At 37.5% G+C, this 20,180-nt stretch overlaps 1 protein-coding gene across 16 annotated transcripts in view; it reads right to left on the bottom strand.

Annotated features, from left to right (window-relative positions):
- KDM6A (lysine demethylase 6A) overlaps positions 1 to 20,180 on the bottom strand; it is a gene marked incomplete at both ends in the record, with an annotated part of 215,479 nt that overhangs the window by 88,320 nt on the left and 106,979 nt on the right. For 14 of the 16 annotated variants that reach the window (XM_080719450.1, XM_080719444.1, XM_080719454.1 and 11 more), the window contains one exon: positions 5,129 to 5,187. The exons of 1 other annotated variant lie outside the window; for it this stretch is intronic. In XM_080719450.1, the coding sequence (XP_080575576.1) occupies positions 5,129 to 5,187 (59 nt within the window). The remainder of the gene's footprint in view (positions 1 to 5,128; positions 5,188 to 20,180) is intronic. One more of the 16 variants, XM_080719456.1, reaches the window with a different exon arrangement.

Raw genomic sequence — 20,180 nt, 5'->3', positions numbered from 1 at the left:
AATAAAAGTGCATATGGCTATGCACAATATCACTGGTATTTTAAATTATAAATTGAAAAATCATTTTATATCACTAAAATTATTTCTATAGAACCTTCAGTCTAGTTTTTTTCATTTAATGCTTACCATTATTACCAATTTAAAAAAGAAAATGATAGTACAACCTCCATAGCATTACTTCCAAAGAACATATACATGTGCTGGATTAAAACCATGGTAATTTTTTAATTAATTAATTAATTAATTGATTATTTTGTGGTACCGGGAATGGAACCCAGGGGCATTCTACTTTCCAGCTGCACCCTCAGCCCTATTTTTATTCTTTATTTTGAAACTGGGTTTCATTGAGTTGCAAAGGTCCTCACTAAGTAGCTGAAGCTGTCCACAAACAGCGATCCTCTGGTCTCAGCCTCCCGAATGCTGGGATTACAAGCGTGTGCCACCGCACCCGGCTCCAAAAACCATAGTAATTTTTAATAAAAATTTCTAGATAGTCATAAAAACCCTCCTTTAGAACTACAGTAAAAATAACAACACTAACTAAACTTTCCTAGCAAACTTCTAATACTTTGGGAAATAGGCATAATAAAACTTTTAAGTTCTCTGGAGCTAGTAAGACTGAGTCTAGAGATTTTCCTCAAGGATACATATAGGAGTAAATGAACTAATTCCACAAAATTTCATACTAAGTAAAAGGAGAATATTCTAGTTTGGAGTAATTTTATATGTAAACACACACATACACACACAAACACATATATACTTCCACACATATATATTCAGAAACTTAGAGGTTCTTTTTAAATGACACAATCAGAAGGATTTAATTAAATAATCAAAGACAGGTAGTTAAGATTTTAAAAGGTGGAAATGCAACAAGAAGGCAGATCAAACAGTAAAGAGTATCAACAACAGAAGTCACAGAGTTTACGTAAAAACTGCTTAAAATGTATTTAGGGAAATGTTGATCCAGTGTGATTAGCACAAAGAATATATTTAAGGGAGTAGTATGCTAGAATGATCATTTGAGGTTGAAGCAAAAAGGACCTTAAATGTATGGCTAAGTTAGAAAAGATCATACATAGCCAGGCGTGGTGGCGCACGCTTGTAATCCCAGCATTCTGGAGGTTGAGACAGGAGGATCGCGGTTCGTGGACAGCCTCACCTACTTAGTGAGGCCCTCTGCAACTCAGTGAGACCTGGTTTCAAAATAAAGAATTAAAAAATAGTGCAGGCGCTATAGCTCGGAGATCGAATGTTCCTGGGTTCCATCCCCAGACCCGTTAAAAAAAAAAAGAAAAGAAAAGAGAAAAGAAAAGAAAAATCATACATATACTAGGTTAATCACAGTGACATTGACTAATATATCACCTCTGCTACCTCTTTTGCCCTCTCTAGACAGACTTTATTTTCTTACTTCAAACAGTGGGATATTTTTCCCTCCCTTACTGTAATATTTATGGTTTTAGCCATAATTTTCCTGAAGTTTAATTATTCAAAGCCCTTCAAAATTCTGCCAATCTTTGTGTGATTCTAACCCCCTTAAATTTGCTGGGTTTTTTTTTTTTCAAAACAAAAGTATACATGATAAACTCAACACGTGTTATCATAACTATCTTACTTTAACAAAAATAAAATTAAACTTTCAATCCTAGAGCGTGTTCATATTATGATAGCTCAAAAATATACACTAAATATTAGGCTTTTCTCAAGATCCCTTGCTGGACAAGCCTCAGGATCAAAGCTATCACAGTTACATTAGGTTTATCTTTATACTATTTTTTTCCTTACTATACCCAAAGCAATGATGATACAGAAAAAATGGAAAATCCTATACCTTTAAGAACACTTGTGATCGGTACAGTACTACAAGGAAATGAATATGAAAGAAATTTTACTAGTAATATGTTAAGATTTATGTCTCTTAACTCATCTCCACCCCCCCATGCTTGTGGCACAGAATTATGTATCTTGTATTACTTGCCACCATAACATAAATCTAATATTCAAAAGAATACCCAGAGATAGCTTGTTAAGGATTTTAGGGAGATATATTTAGAAATATGGCTATAAACTATACTGTAAAGAAGAGTTTCTGTTTCCTTATTTTATCAAACTTGATTTGCCTTACCCCAAAATTTATTTCTATCGTCTAACTTTCCTTTCTTTGTATTTTATTCACCTCTCCCCTCTAGGATAAGTTGAGTTCAAGGAATCCCATCAGGTGGGAATTTGCGACCTTCATAAACTAGTGAGAGTATGGGCCTTGCTGGTTTGTATGCATGCATATATAAAGGAATGACAACATATAGAGACCGTTGTTGTGTATAAAGACTCTTCGACATGTGTGTGTGCACATGCTTGTGTATGTGTATTTATGTAACTGGATACTGAATCCAATGGTACTATACCTCTAGGCTATACCCCAGCCCTATTTTATATTTTATTTTAAACAAGGTCTTGCTAAAGTTACTGCATGCTGGCTTTAAATCCTATGATCTTTCTGTTTTAGCCTCCAAATTACTGGGATTACATGAGTGTGCCACCATACCTAGCTTGCTATATATATTTTATGATGTGCTCTTATGAATAAATTTTATCATGTGCTTTTATGACTTTATTTCTTCTTCTGGGCATCTTTTCTTTGTTTGGTCCTAGATAACTGAGTAAGACAATACTACACTTGAATAATCAGGAAAAATCCAATGAGGATGCAAAGGATGCTCTAGTGTACTACTTTCTGACATAGGCTCCTCTACCTAAGAGGCTATAACGGAAACTGGAAAAACTGACCAAAAATCTGAACTAATCTAGTTGACAAAAAAAAAAGAAAGAAAAAAAGAGGAAAGAAACAATAACTCCCAAAGGGGAAAAAAAAAAAAGATTAGAATAATCTGACCAGAAACAAATAGGTTAACAGTAATACCACAGGTAATAAAATTGATCTTAGTAATATACTATCACCAACTCAAATACTCATTGGTTACACAGATTATTATAAAATACTTGGTTTCACCAAATGTCAACGAACACCATAACCAAACATCAAATTTACTTTAATAATACATGCATCAGAGATACAACACTCTGAGACATCCTAGGCAGATTCTTTGCATTAACAAGAAAAAGATACCATTCTCTTTTCTAGCAAAATTTCTCTACAAACCCCAAAGAATTTGATGTATAACAAAACTTTCAAATTCCAGCAATCAATAGGTATCTACAAAAATAAATAAATAAATAAAACACAACACTAGCTTTAGCCTAGTAAAGGTCCTTTCACTTAAAGCTGTTCTTTAAAACTCTCACCAAGCACTACCCCCCTCCCCCCGCTTTCTAATGTTGTGGCTATTCAAGAAATAGCAAGAAAAGTGAAAGGAGAAACACGAGGTACAGTTTGTGAAAGAACATTTAATCAGCAAGAGAGAAAACAGAAAGCCGGGGGAAACTCATAGAAAGGTATGAGGTACATTATTTTAGGAAGCAGCTATAGCATCGAAACTCAAGACATGAAAAAATGGTGGTGACCAAGACAAGATCCATAGAAGAGAGGGCACTTATGAGACATTGCATTGTCCTTTTATTAAATCAGATGTAGACAAGTGATCAATAGATATAATTTTCTACTAAAAGATTCCTATTTAACATGGCAACAAACTTACTGAAGTACTCATATTTCAAACTGATGATAGCTTCACCTCACTACTAATTTTATGTTCCTATCTTCAGTCTAGAGGGCAGCTCACAAGTTACATAGGTATATGAAAACTATATCTAAACTTTAATGTTTCTTGTCCTGGTTTTCACCTAACTTATTTCTGACATATCAAAAAGACTGTATCAATGAGCCCAGGAAAACAACTAGAAATATCGATTAAAAGTAATCACTTATCAATCTCAAAACTTTGAAACTGATTACAATAGTAAAAATATATGTATGTGTGCATGAATATGCATACGTATGTGCATTCAAACACATATATACACATCCATACACTTGCTTCAGAAATCTGAGCTTGTGCTTGCTTTTGTCACGAAACGGTTATGTGAAAAAAACAAGTTAAATACACATATTTTGCTTTGCCCCCTACAAAATTAAGGGGGGTAAATTAAGAGGAAACAACTAATTTATCTCTAATATCATTTCTTAAGTTTAGAATTGAGTTCTATAAATAGGGTCTTCAAGAAACTAACAGGTCATAATTTATCCTTGGCTTTAAATATGACGTACTAGATTAAGATCTTGGAAAGCAATAATTTAAAAGAAAAACACACAAAGCCTCTTTATGAAGATGAATTACTGCTTTTTGAAAAAGGGTTCTGAATCATATTTCTCTATGTACACGCAAATATACTCTAACAATGCAGTGCTTTCTATGCATGATCAAAAGCTGACAGAACAAAAAGCTAAAAGGGAAGAAAAAACATACTAGGAATAGCCATCCTTGCCTAAAGTTTCATTTTTAGGGAAGCCATATCAAATCACTGCCAATGCATACGTAAAATCTCCTGGAATAAATATTAAGACTACACAATAGGCACTTAATAGTAAACTTGGGCCAAATACACATTCATCTTCTGGATTCTCACAGTACCCACTCATCTTAAAATTCTGAGCATGGGTAGGACTCTGGTAGTTACATATACTTCAAATAAAAAAAAAAAAAGTCTACACAAGGCTTTACAGTTTACGAACATACATTACCACATTTGATGATCAGGCAGTGATTGCAAGTTAGCTCTTTGTTGTTGTTTTTTTAATAAACAAATTAGGAAACAGACCTAGGGAAGCTATTTGACTCAAGATCAAACTAATTGGCTGTTTTCTGACTAAAATTCTAGATTCTTCCCACTACAGCACATTGTTGTCTTATCTGGTAAACAGAAAAACAATACTGGGACAAAGATGATACTTTATAAAATCTTATACACTGCTATTATACTTACTCTCCAACTCTGAAGTAGTCCCATTTTTCTTATAAAAGAAAAGTGATAGTTTATAATCTGATACCTTGTTACTAGAAATTGGAAAGCAATTCATGTACACACAGTCACACAGAAATAAACCAAAGCTAAAACAAGCTATTTACTAGAAACAACCGGAGTTATTAGTTTTATGTCAACTTACCACTGAAATGCATTGTAATGGAAGTAGACCAAACCAAGACCATATAAAAAGGCAGCATTCTACAAAGGAAGGGGGGAAAATATTTAGAAAAAGCACTTATATCAAATGCAAATGATATTAATAATATATTAAAGATATTTTTAAGTTCTTAAAAATCTACCATGCATTACAATATATTTACAAACTATTATTAAAACAGCAAAGTAACAGTGATGATAGCATATGGCACCGAATTCTATCAGCTTGGAGAGATACTATGGTTTCTGTTTAATCAAACTTGCTCTGAAATTTAAAAAAATACTAGCAGAATTCTACTAGTAAATTTAAAATAAAAATCTTTAGGAATAAGAAAGCATTTGACTGCTATCCTATTCTGTCTTGATTTGATTCTGCATTCTGACGTGCTTTCTGCTTCTTATACTGCTTTTAATTTTATGTTCAATGTTGTCAGGAAGTCAGAATTCAAAAGAAATATAAAATATAAACCTAGAATATTTTAGCATGTAAAAAGAAATCATATGCCCAATAAACACCTAAGAAGGCTATATTTTGAGCTTTAATCATTTCTGTTTCCTTTTGCAGTATGATATGAAGGCCAACACCTATCCTAATTTGTTTTACCTCTTGCTTCCAAACAGGAACTAGCTATTCATTCCCTTCTCCTCCAGAAAGGCAAAAATTTAAGTATCTAGTATATATTGTATCAATAACCAAGCAAGTCTGTTTTACTAAGTCTTCTCTAAATGTAAAACTTTCATACTGATCCTTATGAACAAATGTCTCTAAAACACTAACATTTTAAACTACAAATTTTTCTGATTTCTAAAACATTACTAATTTTAAACTATTATTGAATTAAAATGCTTCTTGCCATACTGTCTTAGGTTGTATTTCCCAAGAAGTAGACCCTGAGAAAAAGGTTTTAGTACTAACAGTTGATTTGGGAAGAAATAGAAAACACCTGTAAGGAAGGGAATGGAGAAGTAAGGAAAGAAGGGAAGCCAATACAAGCTGCATCTTGGCCAGGCATGGTGGCGCACGCTTGTAATCCCAGCATTCGGGAGGCTGAGACTGGAGGATCACGGTTCGCGGACAGCCTCAGCTACTCAGTGAGGCCCTCTGCAACTCAGTGAGACCCGGTATTCAAAATAAAGAATAAAAATAGGGCAGGGGATGTAGCTCGGAGGTTGAATGCCCCTTGGTTCCATCCCCAGACCCACAAAAAAATAAAAAATAAAAACAAATTAAAAAAAAAAAACAGGCTGCATCATGGAGCTGTGGACAAGTAGCACTTAATAGTGCTAAGGAGTTCTGGCAGTCAGTGTGGAACATTGCTTGGAATCATCTTGCCCTAGGTTAGCAGGGAACTAGGGCACTTATCCTAAACTGCTGTCACTCAATGAGTTAAGAAAAATAATCAGTCATGAGGAAGAGTTAGGTATTGGGTAGGCAGTGAGGGAATGGGACTCTCAAAGATAAGGGCTAAGAAAAACAAAATCCAGCCAGGTGTGGTGGCACACACTCGTAATTCCAGCATTTGGGAGGCTGAGACAGGAGGATCGTGGTTCGCAGCCAGCCTTAGATACTAAGTGAGGCCCCTTGCAACTCAGTGAGATCCTGTTTCAAAATAAAGAATTAAAAATAGGGCTAGGCTGGGCGTGGTGGCGCACGCTTGTAATCCCCGCGCTTGGGAGGCTGAGACAGGAAGATCGCGCAGGTTCTAAGTCAGCCGCGCTGGCTTAAGAGACCCTGTTTCCGAATTTAAAAAATAGGTCTGGGAGTGTAGCCTGGAAGTAGAAGGGCCTCCAGGAACCCCAGTACCACCCAAAAGGGGGGTGGGGGGGCTAGGGGTGTAGCTCAGAGGTAGAATGCCCCTGGGTTCCATCCCCAGTAATGCCCTCACACACACAAAAAAAATCCAAACGTCCCCACCCCATGAAGGAGGGTGTTTTCGTGTTGATCATAGGACCTGAACATGAACGATTGTGTGGAGGAGTGGAGCCAATAAGTCAGGAACCAAAGATATACACCAGCCTTAGACTCATGGACTACTGCTACATATAGGTGAGGGAACAACCTGCAAGAAAAAAATTCATGACTTTGGGAAATTAAAGGTGATAGATGACAAATTAAGTTTTAAAAAAAAAAAGATTTAAAATAATGGGAACTTAGCCGGGTGTGGTGGCGCACACTTGTAATCCCAGCATTCAGGAGGCTGAGACCAGAGTATCAAGGTTCACAGACAGCCTCAGCTACTTAGGTGAGGCCCTCTACAACTTAGCGAAACCCTGTTTCAAAATTAAAAAGAAAAAATTTATTCTTAACAACCACTGACTTGATAAAAGCAACACATCAAGAAGCTGTACCAGCAGTCATGGCAAAGATGGCCTCTGATAGAAAGGACTAGACACCACACTTCTCTACCCTCAATACATGTTGGAATCACCCAAGAAGCTTTGGTTTAAAAAAAAAAAAAAACCCTCTATTTTGTTGTTGCATTGTAATCTCACATCATAAGGAAATTCAGAAGGATAGACACACATATGCACATAGCATTTGGTGAGCTCCTCCTGCACCAGTTCCCACTCCACTCTCTCCCTGTCCTGCTGTAGCATTTTGAGATTGGCATTGATAATCCTGTTAGGTACCTAGTGTTTCCTTCATCAAGTCTCTCTCCTCCATCTCCCTCCCTTCCGTTTCTCAACTAAGTTTTCTTCTCCTTTAGCTGGAGTCCAACTATCCCGATTTCTCCCTAGCTTCCACATATGAGAGAAAATATATGACCCTTCTTTTTCTGTGACTGGTTAATCAAACAGTGAGTTTTCAAGCAACACTGATGATGTTCTTGCTCCATCCCAGGCCAAACACATCAATATCTTGGGGTGGTAGCCAGGCACTAATACTTTTATAAAGCTCCCCAGGTGAATGACTGCTAATAGGTATGGTTTCTTTTTTAGGATGATGAAAATATTCTGGATTCTGGACTTAATGGTGATCTTTGCACAACTTTGTGAATATAATAAAACCCACTGAGTGGCACAGTTTAAAGGTGTGAATTTGTCGGGTGTGGTGGGGCACACTTGTAATCCCAGTTCTTGAGAGGCTGAGACAAGAGGATCACACAGGTTCGAAGCCAGCCTCAAGCTACTTAGTGAGGCTCTCAGCTACTTAGTGAGACCCTATTTCCAAATAAAGTATAAAATAGGTCTGGGAGTAGAGCTCGGAGGTAGAAAAGCCCCTGGGTTCCACCCCCACTACCATACATACATACATACACGCATACATACATACAAACAAAATAGGGCAGAGGGTATAGCTCGGAGGCCAAATGCCCCTAGGTTCCATCCCTGACCCACAAAAAATAAAGGAATGAATAAATACAAAATAGAAAAGGGGTGTGGCTCAGAGGTCAAATCCCCCTAGGTTCCATCCACAGACCCAAAATAAATAAGTAAATAAAGGGGACTTTCTTCATTGGTTAGTCTATGTAGAGAAGCTGCAAATATATATAGCGGCATATGCTCAGCACCAAAATTGGCTACCCTCTCCAGACTCCAACCCCCTTCGTGAGAGCTTTAACCCTGCTACTCTCTTTGGAAGATCTAGTGGACTTGAGGGAAAGGCACTGTGCAATTGATGGTGCTTGGCCAGGGCTAGACTTGGGCAGTGCCAAAAGGCCCCGATGGACTCTAAAGTCCACCAAGGCACCCTGGAGTGAACTGCCTCTCTTTGACGGACCCAGTAGATTTGGGGAAAGGCCATGTACAATTGATGGTGCATGGCTCAGGCTATTCTGAGGTAGTGCCAGAAGGCCCTGCTGGACTCTGGGGTCGGCCAAGGCCCCTAGGTGATCTGCCTCTCTGCTTGCTTGCTCCTTTAAACTACCTATTTTACTTTCCTGGTGTCTGCAGATTTCATTCTTAGATTCCATAAGACAAGGACTTGGTAAGAAATTCGGTATCAATGTTTAAAGTCCAAAATGTGAACTGGTGGGTAGACTTTGACATGTGAATTTTTAAAAATACTAAAATTTATACTAGGATTATACTCTGCATTCCTTTGAATCCTAAGTACCTTCCTAGAAAAATATTTGAAAACACTTTAAGTAGTTTGTAAACATAATATTTTAATTGACTCCTCAACCCCAATTTTCTGGACGATAACATTATATGTGACAGGTATTCACAAATTCAGAGAGTCACAAAAGTTACAGACAACATCCATTTCAAAATTTCAGGTTTAATTTTGTTAATTTAGTTGGAACTATTTTTAATAAATATCGTTCATTTACTATTCCATCCCCTGAAATAATCTAAGCATTTATTGGGTAAAAGGGTTGGGTGAGACAACCTGAATAAAACATTCTCAGGAAGCATAAAATCTGGGCATGAGAAGGCAGGCATGGATACTAAGAATGCAGGAGTAGTTAATTCAGAATCTCAAATCGTTTGACATAGAAAATCAAGATTTAAAAGACAACTGTTTTCTTAGGGGTATTGTCTGTCTCCTTGGGGTGGAGATGGTAGTGAAGGTAGCAAGGCTTGAGTTATAGCAGACAGCAACTCACAGAAGGTGAAGTGGAAATATGGATTTACTGAGAAATATTTTCTACTTTTAAGAAACATCCAAAATTCTACCAACATCCTCACCTGTTCATACTTCTTGCTTCTCTTACAACTTGACCCATTCCTTCTATCCTATAAATCCTATATCAAGATCTGTTTATTTGAAACAGGGTCCAGCCAAATTGGCTGGCCTCAAACCTGTGATTCTGTTTCAGTTTCCCAGTACTGAGATTATAGGCCTATACCACCATTTCTGGCTTCGAGATCCATTTAAATGCCACCTTTCAGCCGGGCATGGTGGCGCATGCTTGCAATCCCAGCATTCAGGAGGCTGAGACTAGAGGATCACGGTTCGTGGACAGCCTCAGCTACATAATGAGGCCCCCCGCAACTTAGTAAGACACCGTTTCAAAATAAAGAAAAAAGTAACAGGGCAGTGTGTGTGGCTCAGAGGTCAAATGCCCCTGGGTTATATCCTCAGATCTGATAGATAGATAGATAAATAAATAAATAAATAAATAAATGCCACTTCCCCATGAAGCCTTGCTGCTTGTCTCACCTCAACCTCTTAATGTGGTTATACATATATGCCACATGATATTATTGTGGAATAATAGGAGTATTTTTAAATAGTCATCTATTTTAAAAGAATCTAACACCACTTTGAGGTGGTAGAGTGCTTCATTTATATAAAGAGGATTAGAAAGCTTAAGCAACTTGTTCATAGAGAAAGGTACTAAGTAGTACAGAGGGAATGAGTCTAGGTCAGCTTTTGGGGCTCAATCTTAACTACTCTATTTTTGTTATTTGTGAATTAACTAAATTCTACTTTATCAAAAAAAAATTCCACAAAGACAGGAGTGCTAACCATCTGCACATATCACAGTATGCTTCAGTATATTGCACATACCCAAAGATTTTACTAAATTAAATCACCCAAGTATTTAAACCCATATACTTGGTTCCCTTTGGTGAACCAGTATTAGTATAAGGCATGGCCCTATCTATTAACTAGGAAAGAGATCTCACTTTTCAATAACAGCAAAGAAAGTAATTCAAACTTTAGTGAGCACCTGTTAAGTCACAAAGTCTTAAGGTACTGTGATGATGGTAATCACAAGATTCAGAACATACTACCCCAAAATATGACTTTGGTCTATTGAACATTTGACCTGAAGGAATTTGAGAAATAGCATGTGCTGGAGCCAGGCGTGGTGGCACATGCTTGTAATCCCAGCACTTGGGAGGCTGAGACAGCAGGATCGCACAGGTTCAAAGCCAGCTTCAGCTTAGTGAGGATCTCAGCAATATACTGAGATTCTGTTTCCAAATAAAGTATAAAATAGGTCTGGGAGTATAGCCTGGAGGTAGAAAGCCTCTCAGTTACACTCTCAGGAAAGAAAGGGGGGAGGGGGGGGGACAGACGAGCATGCGCCGGGAGGATTGTCTGACCTTCTGTCATACTCCGCATTTAAGGAGTATCCTCTCTACTATTCTCTCCCTCTCTTGAAGATAAAGGAAAGCAAGAGAGGAATCTGAACTAAGAAGCCTTGCTAAATTTTCCCCAGTTTCTTAATATCCTTTATATTAGCAGAGCAGAAGACTTTCTACTTTTCAGCAAACTTAGCATATACAAACTGTTTCATATTTATGAATATTTCATATTTCATGTCTCATATTTAACTGTTTCTTCATGTCTTCATTTCCTTATAAAAGCCCTTATGTCACATAAAAAGTTATATTAAATAGTAACTGTATGCTTTTCTTTCATTAACTGGTCTGTTGTAACAGGGGCCCTAGTCAATGAACCTACAATGAAGAGAAGGTTGTTTTTTTTTTTGGGGGGGGGCGGTAAGTGGAGATTAAAACCAGGGGTTTTCTACCTCTACCCTATACTCCCAGCCCTATATTTTATTCTTTATTTTGAAACAAGGTCTCACCAAGTTGCGAACCTGCGATCCTGTCTCAGCCTCCCAAATACTGGGATTATAAGCGTGTGCCACCAGGCCCAGCTCAGAAAAGGGTATTTTTCTTCTTCTACAGCAGTGTACAAAACAAAAATCCCTATCTTCAATGAATTTGTAATCTAATGATAAAAAATATGAACTTGATGCCTAATAGTATATGCCAAGCTACAAACATTTAGAATTAATGAAATGTACTTAGGACTAGAAAAGGAGATGGTATATACTGGGGTACTACATCTCAAGGACGGCTGAGAAGGAGAAATGTCCAAGCCAGGGGTCTTAACCACACATCTTTGGAAATAGTGATCTTGGGTGTAAAATGCTGTAATAAATATTCTATCCCCAAAATATCAGTAAACTTTCTTGCCAAAAATGCTAGTGGCTTTTTTACTGAGAAACGTGCCTATACAAAAGGACAACCTGAGTAAAGGCGCTAGTATGGAAATGGGTGTAAATTTAATTCAGTCACTATTTACTTTGAGAAGTTAGGGGGCTGTCTACAGAAAGTGACACATTTATAAAATATGCTGCAGCCTCCCATCAATAAAGAATAGGTTCCAAGACCCCCAGTAGATGCCAGAAAATGCAGACAGTACTAAACTTTATATATGTTATATGGTTTTCCTCTAAGTAATGTACATGCCTATGATAAAGTCAATTTATAAATTAGGCATAATAAGATATCAGCATCAAAAACTAACAATTATAATAATATACTGCAATAAAAGTTATGTGAATATGCTTGCTTCTACTCTTTCTCAAAAGGGAATTGAATATGCTTGCTTCTACTCTTTCTCAAAAGGGAATTTTTGGGTTTTGACTTTAAGAGTGTATGGGTCCCTCGCTTGATACATTATCAATTGCCCTACAGTGTTACCACCAGAGTATTAGATTTGACCTGTCCTTTGTTTTATGACCTGGTGCCTCCTTTATACTTTTATAAATGTAGGTTTATATTCTACAAGAGCCAGATTTTATCACAAATGAAGATTTGCTTTGAGCAATGTCCTTTTCTCTGTAATTAACTTCAACTCTACGTGGAAATATGACGTCAGCTTTTTTCATTGGCAGATATACCCTCTCCAAGGAATTTTTATATTTTGCAGAACAAACGTATTCCTCAATCTGTAATCATCTTTTATTGTAGTAAATGCATTTGTGTCATTCTTTTCAGGGGCTCCCTTGCAAAATTTTTCACACAGGCTAAAGTTTTCAGTGTAACACACTGCCAACAATTAGAACATGTTTTCTAATCATATTTTCTACTATCAAATTTAAAGCCTTATCCATCTTAAGCACTTATCATGTTTTCTAATCATATTTTCCACTACCAAATTTAAGGTCTTATCCATCTTATCTATCTTAAGCACTTATCATCATGCATTGTAGCCAAAACTTCTGCAATGAGTTGTAACAGCAAAATTAGAATGAGCTTTTTATTTATTTGTTTATTTACTGTGCTGGGGATTGGACCCAGGGGCATTCTACCTCTGAGCTAAGTTGCAGAGGGCATCACTGACTTGCTGAGGCTGGCCATGAACCTACAATCTCAGCCTCCAATGTGCTGGGATTACAGATGTGCACCACCACACCCAGGTATTAATTTCTTTTTTAATTCTTCACAATTTCAGATAGAGGATTCGTTTTTATTGTAGGTCTTAATAACCTCAGCATAGGATTATTCATTCTTTCCTAATTATTGAGAACTCTGACCTTTTCACTTTAAGTATGTAATTTAAGACTCCTCTTTAGCATAAACAATATGTCAGCATCGCTATTCTTGCACTATGGGGCCACAAGTTAGTAAAATTAGGGTTACTTGAACACAAGCCCAGTGATGCCAAGACTGTCAATCTGATAACCTGGCAGGTAGCATATGCAGTGGGAACACACTGGATGATTCATGTACCCAGGAGGATGGAGGGCCATGGCACAAGATTTCATCATGCTATCAGATTTAAAACATCATGTAAACCAGGCTTGGTGGTGCACGCTTGTAATCCCAGTACTTGGGAGGCTGAGAAAGGAGCATCACAGGTTTATGGCCAGCCTCAGCTACACAGGGAGGCCCTCCACAACTTAGTGAGACCCTGTTTCAAAATAAAGAATAAAAAATAGAGCAAACATTACTAAGAGAAATATATGCTAGAGAATCCTCCAATTCTTACAAAAATCCTAAAAAAATTAGAGGTAGTAAAGCATCCAGGAAGTCAGAGCTTAATCCCCTTACTTCTTTCCCAACATTCAGCAGTCAGGAACATCAGCCTGCAGTGGACGGCTCAGATATTGCCGTACCCAGTGCCACAAGAAAATAAGATAAATAAAATATAAATAAAACATCGTATATTTCTGAATTCTCCATTTAATATTTTCAGACCACAGGTGACTATGGTTATCTGAAACCATAGAACGGAAACAACAGATAACGGAAGAGGATGACTACTATACCTACTTGTGCCTTGACACAAATCCTGAGAGGTTATACAAACTACAACACACCATGCGAATCAAATCCAGACAGCCACAACCACTGACTGTTTCCAGCTACAACTGATGAGCTGAGTAGTTGCAACAGAGACCATCTGGCTTACAAAGCCTAAAATACTTACTACCTGGCCATTTACAAAAGAAGTTTGAAAACATCTGACCTAGACTGCATTTTAGTACCCATTACAACAGCAAATTAAGAAATTATAAATTGATGAGAGTTCTATCAGTTTACAGTGAGGTCTCTTATACTGTGCCTACAGTAAAGCTACTGCAGTAAAGGGTATGATTCATTACATTAGTAATTCACCAATACTGGAATCCACGGTGGGTTGTTGCTGGTGGTGGTGGTGGTAGTGGGTGGGTGGGTGGGTGGGTGGGTGTGGGTGTGTGTGTGTGTGTGTGTGTGTGTGTGTGTGTGACGGGAATAGAACTTAAGGACCTTCTACCTCTGAGCTACATCTTATTATTTGGAAACAGGGTCTCACTAAGTTGCTGAGAGCCTCAATAAGCTGCTGAGGCTGGCTTCGAACCTGCGATCCTCCTGTCTCAGCCTCCCAAGTGCTGGGATTACAAGCGTTTGTCACCACACCCGGTTTCACAGTAGTGTTTTCATTGATCCCCAACATAACAGAATTACTCTGAAAATACTGAATGTTGTTACATAATCAGGGCTCCAGGCTGTACAGCCCCAGAGGTGAGGAGGAACACTCTGCAGTCCTCTGTGCAAGTTTATTTTGTCTAACCTGTAAAAGAAAGGTGTGAAAAGACAGTCAGAAAAGAGGAGAAGATTCCCCAGACTATTTTCAAGTAGAAGGAAAGGGCAATGAGGGTTCTGCTTTTGTTTTCATGAACATACCTATGTAAAAGTAGATTTGAAAAAAAAAAGAGTGGTAAGTTATACAGTGAATGTTGGAACATAAGAGCAAACAGAATTTTGGCAACCTTAATTACCTGAAAAGTCTTCTTTAATCTGTAATTTCATGGAAAGTATTGTTGGTTGATTAACCACCCCCTTTTTTCTTGGACATTTTCAGTGAGAAAAACCTGGTGATGTGACACAATTCTAGCCACTGAGACAAGCAGATTTCTACCATGGGGTCTCTAGAAAAGTTGCTATTTTCTATAGAACTGTCTCCTTTTCTTCTTCCTCCTTCTGGTAAGTGTGTCATAGTTACCAGAGAGCTGAAGGGATTAATAACGCACAAAAGTGGTTTGAAAATTACTTTAAATTGAAAACAACTGAACGATCAGTACTAAATTGATCCCCTCCTCTTCCTCCAAAAAAGTTTCCAGATTGGGAAAAAACAGACCCTTACCTCTGAGAAGCAGGAATTCAGCTGTGCATTAGCATCAAAAAGCCCAATAGGAAAAAGCAAAAGGTACTGGGCCAGGAAAAAGATCTGTGGTTACCAGGGGAGGGAAAGATGGCTAGGAGAAGCACAGAGAATTTTTAGGACAGTGAAAAAAAAAGATACAGTGACAGTAATGCACATCACTATACATTTTTTTAAACCAATGAAATAAACACTAAAAGTGAACCCTAATGTTAGAAATATGGGTGATCATGACATATCATTGACAGTAACAAATGATAATGTGCATATGTGGAGGTAGAGGGTATGAAAATTTTTTGTATCATCCTTTCAATTTACCTATGAACCCAAAACTACTTTAAGAAAACAAAGCCCATTAGAACCTTCCATGTTTTCCCACTGTAGCCCTAAACCACTTTTGAGCATTAATCTCTGATTATTCAGTTAAAATGCTCAGATGCAGGGTAGACAAACTTTCTCTTTTCTCCTGTTAATCTGTCTTTTGTCGGTTAATTTGCAAACCCTCAACAAGTAGATCCAAGTTGGAAAAAGTATTTCAACCCAACAATAACAGCAGCCCTGTGTAAAAATCAGACTGAGCAGGGACTGACAGGGTATCAGGAGTTTAAAGGAAAACGAGCTTTAAAGACTACCCACCATCTCCCTTTGGGAGACAGAGCCATTTTATATTCAGTATGATTTGGGATTTTTTTTTGGGGGGGGGGGGCGGAGGATAGACTTTTACCCTAGGAACATGTAGAAATAAGGAACACTAGTGGAAAAACAATTATTCCCCAAAGGGAGGGGACATGGGATGAACAGAAGAGAATGTTTGTGAAACTAATATTAAAACTCCTAAAACCCCTTTTAGACAATATCTAAACCAAATGTAGTCTAGAACAACTAACTAGGCTTTAAATGATAACATTCTATTATAATGTTGTCAATATGGGGGTAGAATAACAACTTGACTGTAGTCACTTCTAAGCATCCATATTCTAGTAATCATCTTTGAAAATAACCGTACTGTTATACTGGGCATAGGGGTGCACGCTTGTAATCCCAGTACTTGGGAGGCTGAGACAGGAGGATCGTGGGTTCGCGGACAGCCTTGGCTACTTAGTGAGGTCCTCTGCAACTTAGTGAGACCTTGTTTCAAAATAAAAACTAAAAAATAGGGCTGGAGGTATAGCTCAGAGTAGAATGCCCCTGGGTTCCACCTCAAGGAGTTAGAGTGAGAAAGAGAGGGAGAGGGAGAGAGAGGGAGAGAAAGGGAGACAGGGAGGGAGGGAGGGAGGGAAGAAAAAACTAACTCATGCAGAACTATTAGAAAAATATCAAATGCCTTAATTATTTTATTCTCTGACACTAATTCCACAAAGGGATGAAAGATAGGACAAACACAAATCTGCTATTAACCCTAGTAGGAATCAAAAAGGAGGAGGGCCTAAGCTCAATATTGAAGGTTAGTTATAAAGGCATTCCAAAAGCTCCAGGCATGAATTTCCAAATGCCTTCTGGTTTCCGCCACCTTCTGGCTTTCTCCACATTTTATGAATACCTGAAACAATATAAATCTTACACCAAACAACCAAGAGTGATGCTTTAATGGTACTGCAGATTTTTAGATATTGGTAATAATCTCACCAGTTGAGCAAGCTAAAAAGTAGTCCTACTTTTCTCCTAGCACCTCCTCCCCACCAACAAACTACATTCACTCTATCTACAAAGCTCATTTTACAATCTAAAAGCCTTTAAACCTATTCCTTCTCCACTGCTACTGCCTTTCTGTTCTTTCTGTAGGTTATTTAGAACCTCATCTTTATCTCTTGGCCTATTTAAAGTTTTCTTCTTGTCTCCCAAATTCTAGCCTCTCCCTCCATTTTTCTTTGCAAACTGCATTTCACACCATTACCAATGAGCTTTCAAATACTCAAACATGACACTTTCTATTTTAAGCTTCTCTGAAACTTCCTACACATCTTAGCCTAATTTATAAAGGCCTTCAATTTATGACTTGTTTAATTTCCCCAATATCACTGCTACCACTTCCTACACATTTCTATGACTTTAAACTGTTTTTTTCCTCTGTCTGAAAAAAGTCATTGCTATCTTTCCTTATACTCACTTCCCCCATTTTAGGAAAATTCCTATCCACCATTAACACAACTGTCACCTCTGCCAGAATCATTATATGAAACATTCCCAAACCCAACAGAATTTACAAATGACTGACCACATCTGTTACATATATACTATTTATCTCCTCCACTAGAACATGATTCTGGAATGATATAGAACCCAAGTTGTGGTTTTGATTGTTCTGGAAAAAAATTGGCATAAGTAAATTGTTTTAGGAAAAGTCTACTGCTGAATGAAACACATCTTATAGTCTTTAATAATCTGTTATAAATTTTTCATTGAAGAATTGTTTATTTGATGATTCAACTTATGCTGAATCATTTATTATACTCTCAACTACCCTTTGGATATTTAAAAGGGTTTTCTTTCTTTTTCTCTTCTTTACTCCCCGCCCTCACACCCCCGCTCGGCAGTACTGGGGATTGAACCCAGGACATTCTACCTCAGAGCTACATACCCAGTCGTATTTTTATCTTTTATTTTGAAATAGGGTATAAGTTGCAGAGGGCCTCACTAAGTAGCTGAGGCTAGCCATGAACCTGCAATCCTCCTACCTCAGCTTCCCAAGTACTAGGATTACAAGTATGTACCACCACGCCCTGCTAAAGGTTTTTCTTAGTTATATTATATAGCAAAAGAGGTTGGCTATCACTTATATTAATAGCAATCATGGAGTCAGAGTGTAAAGGTCATTAGACTTGGGTTAGAATCATAGTCTTATCACTTATCAGCTATAAGACCCATGAAACAAGTTAACTGATATGAGCCCTTTTATAGAAAAAATAAATTTAAGCCTGGTGCAGTGGCATGCGCATCTTAACCCCAGTACTTGGGAGGCTGAGGATCATATGTCCAAGACCAGTAGCACGACCCTGTTTCAAATTTTAAAAATAAATGAAAAGGGCTAGAGATGCAGCTCAGTAACAGAACACCTCTAGATTCAACACCTAGTACCCTCCCCAAACACACAAAGAATTAGAGGAGTTAGAGAAATGAACTATACAATGTCAAAAGAAAACAACAGAACTAAATCAGAAAATGGGATATTGGGTGAATTCATTCGAAACACCCCCCCATTGCCACTCCTGAATGGCATGGGGCTGTAACTGTCTTCTGTATTTCCATCTTTTTAATAAACTCCTTTAAATCTTCAAAAAAAAAAAAGGGATATTGTATAAAACAACTGAGCTGGTCTCTTTAAGCCAGTAACAAGAACAAAAACAAAAAAGGGATGATTATCTGCCTGGGAAAACTTCCTTAAAAATATACTTAAGGGACTATGTAGTGGTCTGCACACACATGCAAAAAATAATCGTAGAAAACATTTTCTAGTGAATTTGGCATTTTACACATACACATACACACACACTTGGCCTTCTGTACCCATGACTTCTGCATCTGTGGATTTAACCAATCAAGGATCGAAAATATTTGACGGAAAAAAACTTGCATCTATACTGAACATATACCAACATACTTATTATTCCATAAACAATACAATATTTATTTACATAGGACTTTCACTGTATTACATAGTATAACTAACATAGAGATAATTCAAAGCATATAAAAAGATATGTTCATAGGTTATACACAAAAACTAAGCCATTTTATATGAGAGACTTGAATATCCTCAGGTTTTGGTATAGGGAGAAAGAGTCCTAAAACCAATCCCCCAGAGATACTAAAGGACAACTGGTTGATAATAGAATAAATCTGAAGAAAGGAAAAGAAAAGCGGTGAGAGGGGGTAATTTTTTCTTGAGATGTAGTGCTGGATACAAGAATTCTACCTCCAAGCTACATCCCAACATTTATTTATTTATTTATTTATTTATTTATTTATGTGGTACTAGAGATGGAATCCAGGGGCATTCTACCTCTGAGCTACACTCCCAGCCCTGCTTCTTGTTCTTTATTTTGAAACAGGGTCTCACTGAGTTGCAAAGGGCCTCATTAAGTAGCTGAGGCTGTCCACGAATCATGAACCTCCAGTCTCAGCCTCCCAAATGCTGAAATTACAAGGGTGCGCCACCACGCATGGCTTATTTAAAACAGCGTCTTGCAAACTTGCGGGGGGCTTGCTTCAAAGCTGTTATCCACCTGTCTCAGCCTCTCAAATACTAGGATTAAAGGTGTGAACCATAACACCTGGCTAGGAGTTAATATTTTATTTTATTTTATTTTATTTTATTTTATTTTATACTGTGGTAATGGGATGGAACCCAGGGGCATTCTACCTCCAGGCTATACTCCGAGACCTATTTTATATTTTATTTGGAAACAGGGTCTCACTAAGTTGCTGAGAGCCTCACTAAGTAGCTGAGGCTGGCTTGGAACATGCGCAATCCTCCTGTCTCACAATCCTCCTGTTAGGATCTCCCAAGTACTGGGATTACAAGCATGTGCCATCACTCCCAGCTAGGAGTGAATATTTTAAATGAGATTTTTAAAAATTTTGATTCATCAGTATCAAAATTTTATTCTTTGAAACTACTAATAAAAGTTACCAACATTTGACTGAAGCAAGAAAATGAAGACACTAATAAAATAAAATTAGTAGCAGAAAATCTCCC

Source organism: Muscardinus avellanarius (assembly GCF_963383645.1).
Source record: "Muscardinus avellanarius genome assembly, chromosome: X".
In the NCBI taxonomy this organism is placed as follows: domain Eukaryota; kingdom Metazoa; phylum Chordata; class Mammalia; order Rodentia; family Gliridae; genus Muscardinus; species Muscardinus avellanarius.
This window is presented reverse-complemented; position numbering and strand designations above follow the sequence as displayed.